The sequence below is a fragment of the Ambystoma mexicanum genome, chromosome 2q (assembly GCF_040938575.1).
Source record: "Ambystoma mexicanum isolate Mex_15411 chromosome 2q, UKY_AmexF1_1, whole genome shotgun sequence".
Classification (NCBI taxonomy): domain Eukaryota; kingdom Metazoa; phylum Chordata; class Amphibia; order Caudata; family Ambystomatidae; genus Ambystoma; species Ambystoma mexicanum.
The window spans coordinates 152,401,713-152,417,366 of record NC_090924.1 but is presented as its reverse complement, the minus strand read 5'-3'; the positions used below and the strand labels follow the sequence as shown (position 1 = coordinate 152,417,366).

Below are 15,654 nucleotides of genomic sequence, written 5' to 3'. Positions count from 1 at the left end.
TAGAAGTGCGGACTTCCTGGAGAAAAAAACAAACTGAATCTCGGCGTTGCTTTTCAAATGGCGGGAAACATGGACATAGAAGAAGGCAGAAGCATGTGGGATGAGGAGGAGGCACTTAAAGATTTGATACCTTGAGGGTCTTCTCTGGGGATTGAAAGGTAACACCTTTCCTTCTCTCATAGATATAGAAGGCAAGGGAGGGAATCGCTGATACAGAGCCATGGGCTCCACACGGGATTGAGGAAGGTCGGATCACTGGAAACTCATTCAAGTATAGCTTCAATGGGAATGCAGCCGCAGACTCTACATGACCCAGACTGAGTCTTCCTTCCCGATGACCTGTATCCCCTCTCACTACGTCTGTCTCGCTGTACCTTTACTAGTCTATCCTCCTATGTTCTTCAATATTATGTCCCCTTTGCTGTATCCCTTTGTTGTATGCGCTCTGTTGCTTCCCAGCAAAGTTTGCACTATACAAAACCAAATACGTGCATGCTAGCCTAACACTTATGCACTGTATTTTGTTTGATGTTGTCCATCTACATGCTCCACAGGTACGAGTGCTGGCGTCTTGCACTACATCCGTTAATCCAACAGTATGCACTGACACCACCATACCCCATGGTGTCTATTTCAAAACCATACAACAGGGTTTACAAACATGAGACATCAAGCACGATATCCAAGTAACCGGGTGCAATTCCAAATATTTTATTTGCATACAATAAGTATAAACACTTCCATGACAGACCGCCGACATGAACAAAACACCAAAACACACACAGAAAATGGCAAGGTCCTCTAAGAGTGCAGATGTTCACAGAAAAACAACCTATATGTTGTAACAGAAAACAAGTACAAACTAAGGTCAAAGAACGCAATATCCCAAGTCTACAAAAGGTGCAGAATGTGGCAACGGCTTACACAATTCAAGGGAGAAGTAGTTATTTGATGGGTGATTGATTGGTCTTAATCTCTGCATAGTCTTGTTGCATCTGGCTTCAGTTTTGTGCATTATGTAGGTTTGCCATCACATGTGTAGTTCAATGTAATTCAATAATGGTGTATTGGCATGATGTGTGGAGATAGGCACAATTCTTGCCAACGCTGCGCACAATTCTTGCCAACGCTTGTTGCGAGTTTCTAGTGGGTTTGAAGCTTCCTTTTTTCTGCTGCTTTTTCTACCATACCTGAGCCTTCTCCCAGCAGGAGCTTGATTTATTTACTCATCTATGAAGCAGCTGCTTATCTTTCTGGAAAATTCTTCGGAGTATCTTTCCCTTGTCTCATTTATAGGGCTGGGCAAGTGCTATCTTCCGTAGTCCCCCGTTAACACGGCCCCTTCTGTAGCCAATCGGTTCATTGGATGAATAGTACATTGATACAATACTATGAACATTCTCTTTCTGGTGTAGGACAGCAGAGACTTACTGAAAAACATTGTCACTCCTGTAAAGTGCATGATGATTTACTCGCCCCATAATGCGTACAACCCAAATGGGCACCGTAAGCATTTGAAGAAGAGGCTTGCGATCAGTCCCGAATGTGAAGACATTGCATCACAGGATTCACCCTACATTCCCCAGGCTTCGGTAAGAAGAGGAAACAACAATTGGGCACTGGGTTGGTTCTTGATCTCTTGTTTTCTTCCAAACAGTCTTCAAAAGGGTACATTTATTAACCTCATAGACTGGCTTATGAATCTGAAGACAAAACGTTTTTCAAAAAAGTAAATTACAATACCTCTTTGTCATTTTGAAGACAAGGTGTGCTACATAGTAGGGGGGAAAAATAGAAACAACTCAGCAGGTGATGATCATTTTATCCCACCAGCTTTCCGTGACATCTTACCCGTTCGAAAATAGTGTTTTATTTTTCAACCCGGAAGGATAAAGACCTAAATTGGCGTGATAGGATATGTTGTCTTCCATTAAGTAAAACAACAGTGTTCCTTTTGATACTTTGAGCAGTCTTTTTTTTTTTGCAACCATGTTACTGGGTTCCAATTTTCTTCTCCTTTTGAAGAGAACACATTTTGTAAGCAAGTCATGGCCACAGGAAAAATGTGTGCAAATTATATTTAGCAAATTGTGCAAATGATATGCTGCAGACTGGGAGCATAATACATGAACTAGAAAATGCAAACCTTCCTTCCCCATTAAGTCCCCACAGCACAGCATTCGAGGAAGAAGAATACAAGTAAACGAGAAAATATTGAAAGTAACATTTAAAAAAAACATATTAAAATAACATACTTTTCACAAAACATCATAGTTTTATTTCAGACAAACTGCTGTGATGCTTTGGCCTTTTTAGTGTTTGTAAAAATGTGCCAGTGGCTCGTTTTCTATTTCCACAGTCTTTCAAAATATATACATATTAAAATATTGGATACCTACATAGAAATATATATTGATATAGATATCCACACGCGCACACAATTAAGGACTACAAAAACCACCCACTGCAAAAATCAATATCTGACTACCACAGTGTGAGTCAGACAGGCGGGCTATTTTGCCCATTTGTTGTGAGTCTTATTTGATTTATCGACATGAAAGTGTGATGTGTCTAGGAAATTAGTGTACAATGTAACGTTGTTAACCGGTTTTACGCACAGTACCAACATGGTCAACGAATAGATCCAAGTCAACGGATCCTATGCACATATTGTGGAAAAGAAGAATGTTCCCTTTTTAGAGAAAAACGATTCTCGTTGTTTATTAACTGTGGCAACTTGCTTCCTCGATTTCTAGACTGCCATTACTTGAGAGACTAAACAATACTTCACACTTGGAATAGGTCTGACGTTTATATATGTCATCAAGTGAAAAAAAACACTTCCAGTATTTAAGTCAGCGTAATCGCTCAGTCATTCCCCTGCCATGGGCAATATAGTTGCAATCAATATTCTGATTTTGCCAATATACAAGATACTTCACGTTTGCTCAAATTGCTTTTGTGTTACTGTGAGTATTGGCATGAATGTAAAAGAATATATACAAAGAAGTGACAATTTGTCGCTAAAAGCCTTGGAGGGCCATCGTTTATGAAAGGAAAAAGGAAGACTATTGACAACCTTTTTAAGAAGCCTTTAAAAAGCATAGGGGAAAAATGAAAGAAATGTTTGTAGGTAGTGGCAGGCCGCCATGAGAGTCATCCATATTAAGGACACTGAAAGTACTATCTGGAAAGTTCACAATGTTGTTTGCTGCCAAAAGGCGTTTCTTTGTCAGAAGGTTGTCTGTTTATACAATGTTCCAGTCAATAGATGGGGGTTTTCTTGCCCCTGTCCTCGAGGAACCTCCTTAGATGTGTGGTCGGGAAAGCATGTGCAACTTGCTGCATCGTGGCCATGCCAGCTTCTTGTAGCCAAGGGGACTGAAGACACTCTGAAGCAGATGGTCTTCCCCTGAAAGATAATGATGTGAACACAGTGAAAGGCGAGCCAGCAATGCCCCCTTGCCAAAGACTGAACCCAACAAATAAATAGACCTTTCATTCTTTAGTTTAAGAATGCAGGATGATGTACATGCACTATAGACTTAGAGTATATTCTGAATTCGGAAATGTATCATGGATACGGTGTAAAATGGTTAAGAAAAAAATTCTTACATTTCAAATGCCAAGGCAATAATAACACTATGCAGTATGCAGCAGTTGGAATGTGTGTTGACCAACTGAATCTAATAAACATAGTGAAGAAACAGGAGATACATTTGTTGTTTTTTCTGCTTTTGATGGCCAGATTACATTGGGTAATCCTCATTACACTAGGCTTCCTCACTTGGGCCAATGCTCACTATCAAGGTTTTCTCCCTCTCTCAAAAACAATACCAAATCTTACATAAGTCTCCAATGCGCATGACGTCACAAGCCCCTACCCTTTCGTTAACCTATGGTACAAGAGGTTGGTGACAATATGCATCTTTCTGTCGCACCTGGGCTACTTCTAGGTAAGAAGTGACCCATCCTCCTCACTGGAAGGGTGAGAGGGTTGCGAGTACAGTGACGAAGGAGAAGGTCTAGTGCAATGAGGATTACCAACCGTAATCGAGCCATTTCCTGCAGACCAGCTTCTCCCCCATCATATTTCTCGCTATGAACGATATAACACCCAACACAACCGGATACTGCAAAACCCTCTATATAAATCAAGATGACTTTTTGCTGGTGTAGAACGTATTGAAGCACTACTACAGGACTCAGTTGAGTCTTATTTGGTAAGCACATCTGACAATGAGAAATTAAATTATTCTGTGATTGCCAAGTAGCTGTAGCTGCGCTGAACATGCCAATCAACAGAACACCCCTTGCCCCCCCTGAAGAACGCTTCCAGTTGAGCGATCTTCCACAATTGAAGGAAACTGCACACCACATGACTCATACGTCATGACAACCGACAATTTGAACCTTCTGCTCAGAGATGCCGAGGAAGGTTTCAGGCGATGATTTCCTCTTGTAAAAGGCAGAAACAAATCAACCCGATATGGGTGCACTTCAAAAAAATATTCAATGCTGGCCGCAAAAAATAAATGAATCAGGAAGCTCGAAGAAAAGCCCTTTCAATGGCCATCAACAGATGAAGCAACAGTAGAGCATTCTGGGACACACCAGGGCCTGAGATACTAAGGAACATAGGCGAGTAAACTTCAAAGTGTGTAGGACACTGGGACCTATTCTCATCTAGGTGTTAAGTACCGAAAAGGGCGTTAAAATGCTTAATGACCTTTTCGGTACTTAAGACCTATTCTGAAGGTGGCGCATTCCTCCGAAGTCGGAAGGAATGCGCCACTTTCGGAATATATGTGGCGGTTGCTGGGATGGGTTGGAAACCAACCTAGCAACCGCCACATTCGGAAACTGGCTTTTTGGAAGCCTGTTTTTGTGGCACTCCGCCAGTTTAATATGTGCGCTAAACTAGCGCACAAATACGGTAACCTTTTGGTGCCGTTAAACTGGAACTAGCGCACAAATACAGTACCCTTTTGGTGCCGTTAAACTGGAGGAGTGCCACAAGAAGACTTGTTTGGTGTAAATGAAAGTGTTCATATACACCCGTGTGTTGTATATGGACAATTTCATGTACACCAAAGCAAGCAGCTTCAACGTTACGTTGAAGCTGCTTGCTTTGGTGTATATGAAAGTGTTCATATACAAAACACGGGTGTATTTGAACACTTCCATTTACACCAAACCTAGCAGCTTCAATGTTGCATATTGCAACGTTGAAGCTGCTCGCTTTGGTGTAAATGAAAGTGTTGATATACACCGCACGGGTGTATATGAATACTTCCATTTACATCAAAGCGAGCAGCTTCAACGTTTTGAATTGAAGTGTTCATATACACCATAAGGGTGTATATGAACACTTTCCTATACACCAAAGTAAGCAGCTTCAACATCCTGCAATGTTGAAGCTGCTCACTTTGGTGTATAGGAACGTGTTAATCTTCGTTCTCGGCAGCATTTTCGTAATATAACGAATCTGTTGGTGCAATGTTGAAGCTGCTTGCTTTGGTGTACATGAAAGTGTTCATATGCACCACACGGGTGTATATGAACACTTTCCTATACACCAAAGTAAGCAGCTTCAACATCCTGCAATGTTGAAGCTGCTCACTTTGGTGTATAGGATTGGCAGCATTTTCATTAAATAACGATTCCCTCGTTATTAAATGAAAATCCTACCAAGATTCTGCAATCTGCCTGTTTCCATTAGAAACAGGCGGATTACAGCGAAAGCACTGTTGTGCTTTGTGATGAAGCCCAGGCCCACTTCAGAATAGCAGTGGTGCATGGGCGTCACGAAATGGCGCAGTGAATCATGCTATTTACCACGTTCACTGCGCCATGATGAGAATCGGGCCCTCGGAAGGAGGTCGGAAGCAAAGGGTAGCCGGAGCTGGCGATTGGGCGTCTGCATCGTCAGTTTCCCTTGAGTTGTAGACACATACAGGAAATAATTGCCAACATTCCTAGGAAATTTATTGTCTATGGTACAAGTTGTAACAGATCTTAAACAGTCCCAGCCTTCGTTAGCAGAGGTTAAGGGCATTTAAAGCAGGTTTAAGTTGAAAGTGTGCGTTATAAGGCTTTTAGCACTTACTAGGCGGAGGGGACATATTTGCACTCGGTGTAAAGTTATTGCGTTCTGTGTGAAAATCTACAGCCGCAATGATACCACACACATTTACCAGAGCAATTACTGACAATACTCAACGATGACTTCTTCTCAGCTCACCTATACTGGGCCGTACCTGCTGCACTATTGTCTTTTTCACTATGCACATCTCTTGTACCACAGTGAAGACGCCTGCCCCGTTTCTTAACAAGTTTGTTTGGAACGAGGAGTATGTATTGTGTTAGCGAAACCTGGCATATTTTAGTATTTACTACTTCTGACGGGCGAGGCAGGTTTTTATGTATGAAGTGCTTTTTATTATGCTGCAGAAACAACCCCATACACAAGACCAGCCCTTTCTTCTGACCTAACTCGCATCAGTTGTTCTATTCCATTTCCTCCACAACAATCCATCGCACAACTCCATCCTTTATAATAAAGCACATTTCATGTCATTTTTCTGTGTTTGTTATTATGTGTTATTATGTGTGAGGATCCTGTCCTGGTACCAGAACTGCCATATTATTGCATTGCAGTTTCAGCAGACAACTTACACTGCAGAGCAATGCTCTTACCTATTCTGTACATCAGACTTTAAAGTAAGAACACAAGTACAACCAGGGCGTGTTGCAATATGAACATGTATTCATTAACAATTTACTAAGACCCATTAATGAAAATACAGAAATATGAACTAAAACATAGGCACAACACCCATGCCAATCTGACATTCTGTTTAAGTGTTATTGCAATTTAAAACGTGTTGTCACGTTTACAAAGTTGCACATACGGCAGAGAAAGGTAGACTTTTGCACGTTGTAAAACGGAGTGCGCAGGGTGTTCTTTACTTACAAGCAAGATACATGTAGCTCATGGGCAACATTGGTGCATTAAGCCCTTCCATCTAGAACATTGGTGGGGGATATTAACCTATTGAAAAAGATATTACCCTCAAAAAGAAAGAAACACGGTATAACTGGGCTAATACGAAGCACACTCTGCAGGGATCAAGCACAGGCTGATGGGTGAGAATCTGCGCTGCTCTTCTCCCAGGCGATACGGCTGTTTCCAGAAAGACAGATACGTGGGAAATCTCCCCATAAGTCTGCATCTCACTCAGGTAGGTAAAATATGCGAAACTTGAGGAACTCCTGAATGCATTTCTCCAGCTAAAACAGTTTTTCTGCAAGATTCAGTACTGTGCCCTGGATGGTAGATCATTATTTTGACCATGAGTAATTCGAGTGCCTCCTCCACTATCGTGGGTTAGATACAGTATCCCAGGGAACTCCTGTTAACAATGCGCTCTCGGGTGCAAATCGGGTGCAAATGGCATACTCTTAGAAACGTAGCTTCTGCCAAATAATGATTGCTTACTGTCCATAACGCCTCCTGTTTGATTGCTTTGCCTAGTTTTACTTTTTACTCCTTGCCCCTTTTGATATGTTATGTTATGCTATGTTAACAGCACTTATTAAGCACACGTACACCACGAGGGCACCTTGGCGCTAGGATATCACAGAGAGGCTGTCCGGGACCCCATTCTAGAATAGAAACATTTTCAAGGAGCGTCGGAACTAAAGGTGATCCTTAAGCTTCCGTAATGCAATTGGCAGCTCATTCCAGAGCTTTCCTGCCGCCACGGAAAAAGACCTGCCAACCACACGGGCACGTCGAAATTTCGGAATGATCACTAAGTTAGCCGTCTCAGAGCGAAGCGCCCTAGCAGGAATGTATGGCCTGAATTTGTCTTGCAAGAACTCGGCTCCAATATGATAATAGGCCCAGTGTACCTGGCATAGGGCCTTAAATGTAATCCTCTCTGTCACCGGGAGACAGTGAAGAGCAAGGATCACCGGAATAACATGAGCACCATAGGAAGAACCACTGGCAACCCTTGCCCCCATATTCTGCAGACGTTGTAAGCGCTAGATGAGACCTTTGGGTTGGGCCAGGTAAAGGGCGTTGCAATAGTTGATACGACTGGTAATCAAAGGACGAAGGGCCACCAGTAAGAAGGCAAGAATCTTACGAAGTAACTTCAGAGAGTAGAAACCAGTCTTACACACAGAGCTCACATGTAAAACCATTGATAGCAAGAATGAAAGATACATGCCCACATTCTTGATAGAAGGCACCCGGGATGGGGGATCACCAAGAGAAGACGGCCAGTAAGAAGGAGTCCATAGAGAAGCTCTAGAAGAAGGACCTACCACCATCACTTACGTTTTGTCCCCGTTCAGTTTGAGCCAGCTGCTGTCCATTCAGCTCTTCACGTCCTGCAGACACTCACACAATCCGGACGACACCTCAGGTTGGCTGCAATCCAAGCAAACCAAAATCTGAGTGTCGTCTGCATATGCAGCACCTGAAGCCACGAGAACGGATGAGCGCAACCAGTGGTATCTATGCCTGTGATTAGCAAATTACTGGGCTAGGCGACTATCCTGTTCAGAGGAGGAAGCATCACACCTACACAGACTTTACCACTGTACTACTAGATGATCTTTTTAATTACTTGCTCATTACTCAAAGCACTACAATCAATGTATGCTCTGCCTACGAGCAGCAGGGGGAGATAGGTTTATGGGTCTGTGTATTAAAGCCAAGTGTGCTTTCGATGCCTTTGTCTTTATCAGGCTTCTTGAGAATCCCTCCCACCTCTGCTCCCACCGAGGGATGAAGACCAGTCCCAGGTGTGCCTTCTTCATTGCACTCTAGAGATTTACTAAGTCCCCAGCCTCTATCAATGATGTTGGATTCGATACACATAACGATGATTGTACCAATTGCAAGTGTCACTCAGAATTTAGCAATCACCCCTGTCTCCAAAATGTCATCTTCAACCTCAAACACAACCTGCGTCAAGTAAGCTTCAATAGTGTTAGAAGTAGCTATTGTTTTATTATTCTTTTATTATCGCGCTGGTGAGTGTGGAGTCGAGTGTGAACGCAGTCTGGCAGTGAGCGTTTACATTGGAGAAGTTGACTTCCCTTTTTTCAACATCTGAAAATTTGCTACCGCTTTACCTGGGATTGGCAAGCTGCGACTGATTGACTGAAGGATTGGCGCTCCATTGCTATGAACTTGTTACTCCCTTGGAAGCATTTAAATATGGGCTGACGCGTGTCAGTGTGTGCATCAGTGAGTGTGATGTTGAGTGTGAACGCAGTCTGGCAGTCTCGGAACAGGCAGACTTAAAGAGGATTTTATCTAGAGTGGTTGATGTGATCCTAGAGAGCTATGATGGGCCTGCGTCTACTAATAGCATATGGAACACATTCGGTCAGCCTATTCCACCAACTGGCATCAGCGATCAGGGCAGTCGATCCCCTGTATTGCCACCTCGAATAGTCCCAACTCCCAGCTGTACTACGCCTACCATCTCCTCTATGGCAACATGTGGGCTGAACCAGGTTACTACTACATCATCTTCTGAGACCAGGCCAGTCATCACTTTCTCCCCAAAATTACCAGCAGATGAAGAGGCTATTGTACCCAGTACATCCCCAACCCAAGTGGCACAGAAAAGGCGTTGTCAAAGAAGCTTTGCTCCCAACCATCAAAAAAAACATGGCAGCACGTAAGACAGTTTCCTTTTCTCAGAGCACAAAATCAGATGAAGCATGTCATTGCTCTTTGGAAAACCGTGCCTCATCTGCCCTCATCACTGTCCGTAATACACTGCAGGATGACACTATACGACAAGTCGAATTATGGGGCCACATGGACAAGATGGCTACAACCAGGGGGTTGGGAAGGAGACTATCGATCTTACCCGGCACTCAGTGGCCATATCCTCTGAAACATGCAAACTGCCCCTAGTCGCCAGCAGTGCGCCTTGTACAGTAACCACAATGGAAAACGTGGAAATACGACCTATGATATCGGCAGTTAAAATGTGGCCCACCCTCCCCAATTTCGGGGGGTGAACTTCGACACTCATCACCCAAAGGTAGTATCCAACATATTGCCAAAGCAATCCATCTGCAATATTGACAGTACACATGGACAGTGGGAGGCTCAGCCCATCAAGATTGATTTACCTGTGGGGAAATGGGCAAAACTGGAGGAGCTAAATCAATCAGCTGAGAGCCCCTTCATGAACCCGGCTTTCTATTGGACTTATTCCGGCACATAGAGCGGTTTAATTGTATTGGCTCTGATGATGTTGTCCATATTGAACCCCCAGAACTTGACAGCCCATCTGACTGGACTGTCCCATAATTTGTCTCACCAACAGTCGTTGAATTGCTTAGTTCTTGCTACTCTGACCTTGAATTGCTTCGTTTCCAGCTGACAGCATGCCGTAAGCATACAATAAACACACCATCCACAGAGAACACCCAGTCAGTCATCTTTCAATTTGAGAAGGCATTTCTGGTGGACAGCCATAATACAGAAAGAGCCAGCCTTCTCTCCTCTTCTCTTAAAACAGTTGCGAAGCAACCATCACATCGGGAGATAGAATGCTGGATTCTGGATCCATTGGGGGCCATAAATCATTGACGCCCCTCTCGTTGAGTCCACGCTAGATGGTTTTCATGGAATACGCAGGGATTTCTGTCCTTTTTGTGTCATCCCGAGCGTTTCTCTTTCATCACAAACAGTGACATCTTTCAATTACAGGAAACATGTGAGTGCAAAGACTTCAAGATTGATGGTGATATATGTCGACCAGCAAGAGCTATGGAGAGAGGTCACCCAATGGGGGACCTGATAATTGGGGAGAGAGCTTGATTTAAGTTAAGAGAATATGATGTAGGGCCTACCATACCTCAAGTCTTGTTTGTAGTACTTAAAAATGTCCCCACGTCAACAAGCAGGACTTTGATCATTAATTGTATGATCCCCAAACCCCCCAGTAGGCTTCACACAAAAATGATCAGTTAAACTGTAATGAGGCTTTTATTAAATTGGATGGGCCAGTATGCTGGCAATAAAATAATAATTGCAAGCAATTCTAATGTGAATTGCCACCCTCCTTCTTTGGATATTGCCGAGGTGCAGAAAGTGCTGGTGCTCCTCCCTGTTTGAATGCACAGGGGAAATCAGTGGATCATGAATGGGGAAGATTTTTGAACACGTATGATTTTGGTTCTCTAAACATGAAAGGATTGAGTGGTAAAACGTTGAGGCACACTTGGACCAATGGCAAGGCTGCATCGAGCCTTGACTATGTTTTCATCGGCCTTCCTTTGTGCTATAAAGTCAGCACATTACAAATTTATTTTACTGCCCTTAGTGATCATTCTCCGTTCACATGATCCGAGTTTTTTTACATATAAAAGAAAATCTGCTAACATAGAAGTTAACCAACAGGAAAATCGAATCACATGGTCGGATCAAACCATTAGGAAGTTAAAGCCTGCGCTTGGTTCGGTGCTGCAGGAGCCAGAGCAGCTATTGTCCCACAACAATTTGGAAGTTCGAGATATAATGACTAGATTCAGGACGCTGCTACTTTTGAATAGGGTACGGTGAAAAAATAAAGATCCATCCCTGGCTCTGTTCAATCTCTTAATACATAAAAAGAAAAAAGTCTTTCTTAGGGCGGTCACTTGTATGAAAGATCATTTAACATGACTTGTGTGGATTGAGGAAAACAGTTAACAGACCCTATCCACTCGATATAAGAACTGGTTGAGGCACTATAAATGCTCTCCACACAATGCAAACTGGAAGTTCCTCTTTACTCTGTTAAGAGGGAATGATAGTGAAAGGTTTTAGTACTGCTATTGAAAATTCTTGGCAGGGAACAATGCTCAGGAATTGAATCCCATTTGTGAAACTGCTTGGGCCACCCACACCAGTGCACTTTACCACGATGACGGTGTGGCACAAGCAGAGCCAGCTTTCACACTCAGTCATTTAAGGCACATGAAGGCTTTGAAGTTGGAAGACAGGTTTGTGGCTAATAAGAAATTCAAAGCCTCACATTCCTCCGGCCTTGACTCTGTTGCAAATGTTGTCATTAAGGCCAATCCTAATTTCTGAGCCACTCTTCTGGAGTGCCTCTTCCATCGCATCAAGATCCAGGGAACAATCCCATCTAGCTGGAGGGAATCCATCCTGATCCCAGTGCACAAAAAGGGGGACAGGATGAACCGTTCCAACTAGAGGCTTTTAGCCATGCTAGATCCCAGTTTTAAGATGTTTTCCTCCCTGCTGTTAAAAAAAACTGAACAAGTGGGTGGTGGAGAAAGGGCTCTTAAAAAATACCAGACTGGCTTCAGGCAAGCTCACAACACTTCCCATAACATCTGTGCCCTTAACTATGTGATGGCTGATGTTTTGCCTCGTCCAGGTGGGAAACTATTTCTTTGCTTTGTTGATTACTGAAAGGCATTTGATTGTGTATCTCGTCCAAAATTGTCCAAACTGTGGACGAGGCAAAATCTTTAAATAAAAGATCCTGTTTGATAGGAAGTCAGTGTAGTGAATGCATTCCATGGGGAGGTACGACGTTCATTCATTGCAAAAAGTAGCTGAAAAGAAACTGGGGATGAATGGACATAGAACCTACCTGGAGATGTTATCAAATTTTCAAAATTAAGAATCATTCTGGCTTCTGAGTTTTCAATACGTTGTAGTCTGGACAAGTATTTGGCAGAGAGTCCAGGGTAAGCTATATTTCCATGATCCAAGGGTGATGACACAAAGGTGTTGACAAGAGTAATTTGGGACTGAAATAAAGGAATGGCATGACTCTCTTGAGTGTCCTCAATTGGAAAAAGCAAGACATGGAAACTGATGATTTCTGTCCTCTCTTTGATAAAAATGGACTTGAAGATGGCACCAAGATTTTTTTAATGAGGCAAGGGATTTGGCAGTTACTACAGGAAGCGTTCCCGAATCTCTTGGCCCAGGAGTGAGCGGAGGCATTGATGACAAGTACATATATTTTGGAGGGATTGACCTTACGATAGTTAGCATGCATCCACTTTTTAACTGCGACTGGACAGTTCTTAAAATAAAAAAGGGCAGAGCCCTGTGCAACACAGTGAAATAACATGGCCCAGTTTAATCTCTTGATTCCAACTGGACAGGGAAGAATGTATCCATTTCAAAGCTAGACCTCTGATGCCCTGCTGTTCCAGGCGAGTCAGCAGAACATGATGCTCAATAGTATCAAATGACACCTACAAATACAGGAGCACCAATGCCCCTGTGCCACTTACATCCAATTCTTCTTTGCCACTTACATCCAATTCTTCTTTCAGTTTGCCTAGCATCATTGTAGTCACAGTTTCTGTGCTGATGCCAGGCTTAAAGCTAGATATAGAGGGATCAAGAATTTGGGCATCCAAAACAGCAGATTGATGTAGGATCACCATAAAATGCTCCAGTTGTTAAGCTAAATTAGGCATCTAGGTTATAGGTCCCACATTATTCAAATTCCGAGGGTCCAAAGTTGTTGGACCAGACCACTATTTCTTTCGAAATGTTAAGCACAATGCCTGTTGCTATTAGGAGCTATGCTCCAGTTGTTAAGCTAAATTAGGCATCTAGGTGATAGGTCCCAAATTATTCAAATTCTGAGAGTCCAAAGTTGTTGGACAGACCACTATTTCTTTCGAAATGTTAAGCACAATGCCTGTTGCTATTAGGAGCTTTAGGAGATGTTTGATCTCAGTGATATAACAAGGCATGTTCAGTTTAGCAATATTTAGAGGTAGAAAATCTTTTGAAGATCCCGAGCATGTAACAGGATTAAACATTGTAATGAACTGATCATTGAAGGTGGATAAAAGGTTTCTAAGATAGGAATTATTCTATGTAACTGGTTTTGCTGCTTTGTAGTGTCTGCATCTGAACGCACAGTGTGCATGTCCATTATCTCCTCTTACAGATTGATTCTTGCTTATGAACGGTGTGAAGAGGAAATCCACGAATTCTTCAAAAGAATGGACAGTCGGAGTCAAGGTAGTTGGATTTCCTATTTCTTGATCAATTCTTAGTATTACCGTTAATGGTTTCCTAATGAAGGGGTTGAGGTTTAACTGCTATCTTGGCATTGTTTCCATTATTGATTTGCCATTTGGTTTCTAAATTGCGGGTCCAAAGATGGGCTTTATTGGCCTCCTGTGTAAACTATTTCTTTCTCAAGGCAGATCTTATAGTATTCTTCTTCTTGGAAAGCTGTAGTGGCACTACCATATCTATCATTGGGCATACGATTTCATGTAGCTGATGTACATAGGTATTAAGTTCAGAAATGGTTATAATCTGTGTACAGCACAAATGTTGTTGAGCTAAAATAGACTCGTGTGAGAGATTTTTCCATGGGCATCTGGGAGATGAAAAATATTGTTATTAAGGGTGATTAGCCAAAGAAAGTGCGGGACACAATCAAGCCCAGATATGGTTTGCCCAGAGCTTATACAGTGTTTTTTAATCATTCAAAACCCGGCAGCCATCACTCTTCTGTTGTCATCCAAGTGGGATGGGTATGCCCAGATGTGGTTACAGAGGTTGCTATACGTAGAGATCTAAGTGGCACCTCACTCACAAGGTCAGATGAGGCTGAAATATGTTATGAGATGCGTGTGGTCTTGTGCAGAAGAGATGTGACCTAGAAATCTGAGATGGACTGCAGCGTTTGGGGCAAGACCAAGACTGATTTGCAAATGGTCTTTCCCATTCTGTAATGGCATAGCAAGCTGAAAAAACATTGTCTGGAGGGTTCCCCCGAACTTTGCCAGTGGTTTTTGATTAATTCACAACCCTCCACCCATCAGACCTATGTGTTTCATGTGACACCATTAAAATCTTTTTGTGAACTTTTATGTTTTGAAGTCTTCCATTGATCCCTCAGCCGTGACATACAGTGTTGAAAGTGGGATCGACAGGACATGATCCAAGAGTCACATTATACCCACCACCTCCACACATAAAGGTGGTGAGCGTCTCTGAGCTAAGTTCCCACATATAGCCACATCCAAGGGAGCCAGATATATCTGTACAGTAGCATAGACATTATTGTTCCTGCACAGTGAATAACATTAGTTTACACTGGGGTGATAGAAACTATGGGGGATCTTGTTCCTCCTGAAAAACCCCTTTACAGCTCCTTTCCTGGGGCAATAAGACAGGCCCGAATGCCAGCTCATATGTGAATTCTTCCTATGGGAGTTTGACCAGATAAAATGACTATAAGAGACATGGCCTCATCACGAGTTGGGCTGTAGCCCTTATTTTTTTATTTTTTTTTTATTTTGAAGGACTTGTAACGCGCTAGAAATGGACCAACCCGTATAATGGTGCAGATGACTTTTACTAGAGACAAATTTCAGGAATTGTATTCATAAACACGTTCTGTACATAGGTGAAGTTCTGACCAGCCCCTGATAACTAAAACTTCATTTAAACAAGAACGTTTTTAGAGCTTTACGGAACTTGAGCAGGGAATCCAAGATCCTAATTTCCCTGGGTAGGCTGTTCCATAGTCTAGGACCATACACAGAAAATCTTCTGTCCCCTCTAGGCACAAATGTGGATGAGGGGATAATTAACAGTGCTTGGTCACT

General features: G+C 42.6%; 1 protein-coding gene across 11 annotated transcripts in view; it reads right to left on the bottom strand.

Annotated features, from left to right (window-relative positions):
• Positions 1-695: 695 nt before the first annotated feature.
• Positions 696-15,654, bottom strand: part of OBSCN (obscurin, cytoskeletal calmodulin and titin-interacting RhoGEF) — a 3,169,051-nt gene continuing 3,154,092 nt past the window's right edge. For all 11 annotated transcript variants that reach the window (XM_069647058.1, XM_069647065.1, XM_069647061.1 and 8 more), the window contains one exon: positions 696-3,412. In XM_069647058.1, the coding sequence (XP_069503159.1) occupies positions 3,265-3,412 (148 nt within the window). In that variant the 3' untranslated portion in view covers positions 696-3,264. The remainder of the gene's footprint in view (positions 3,413-15,654) is intronic.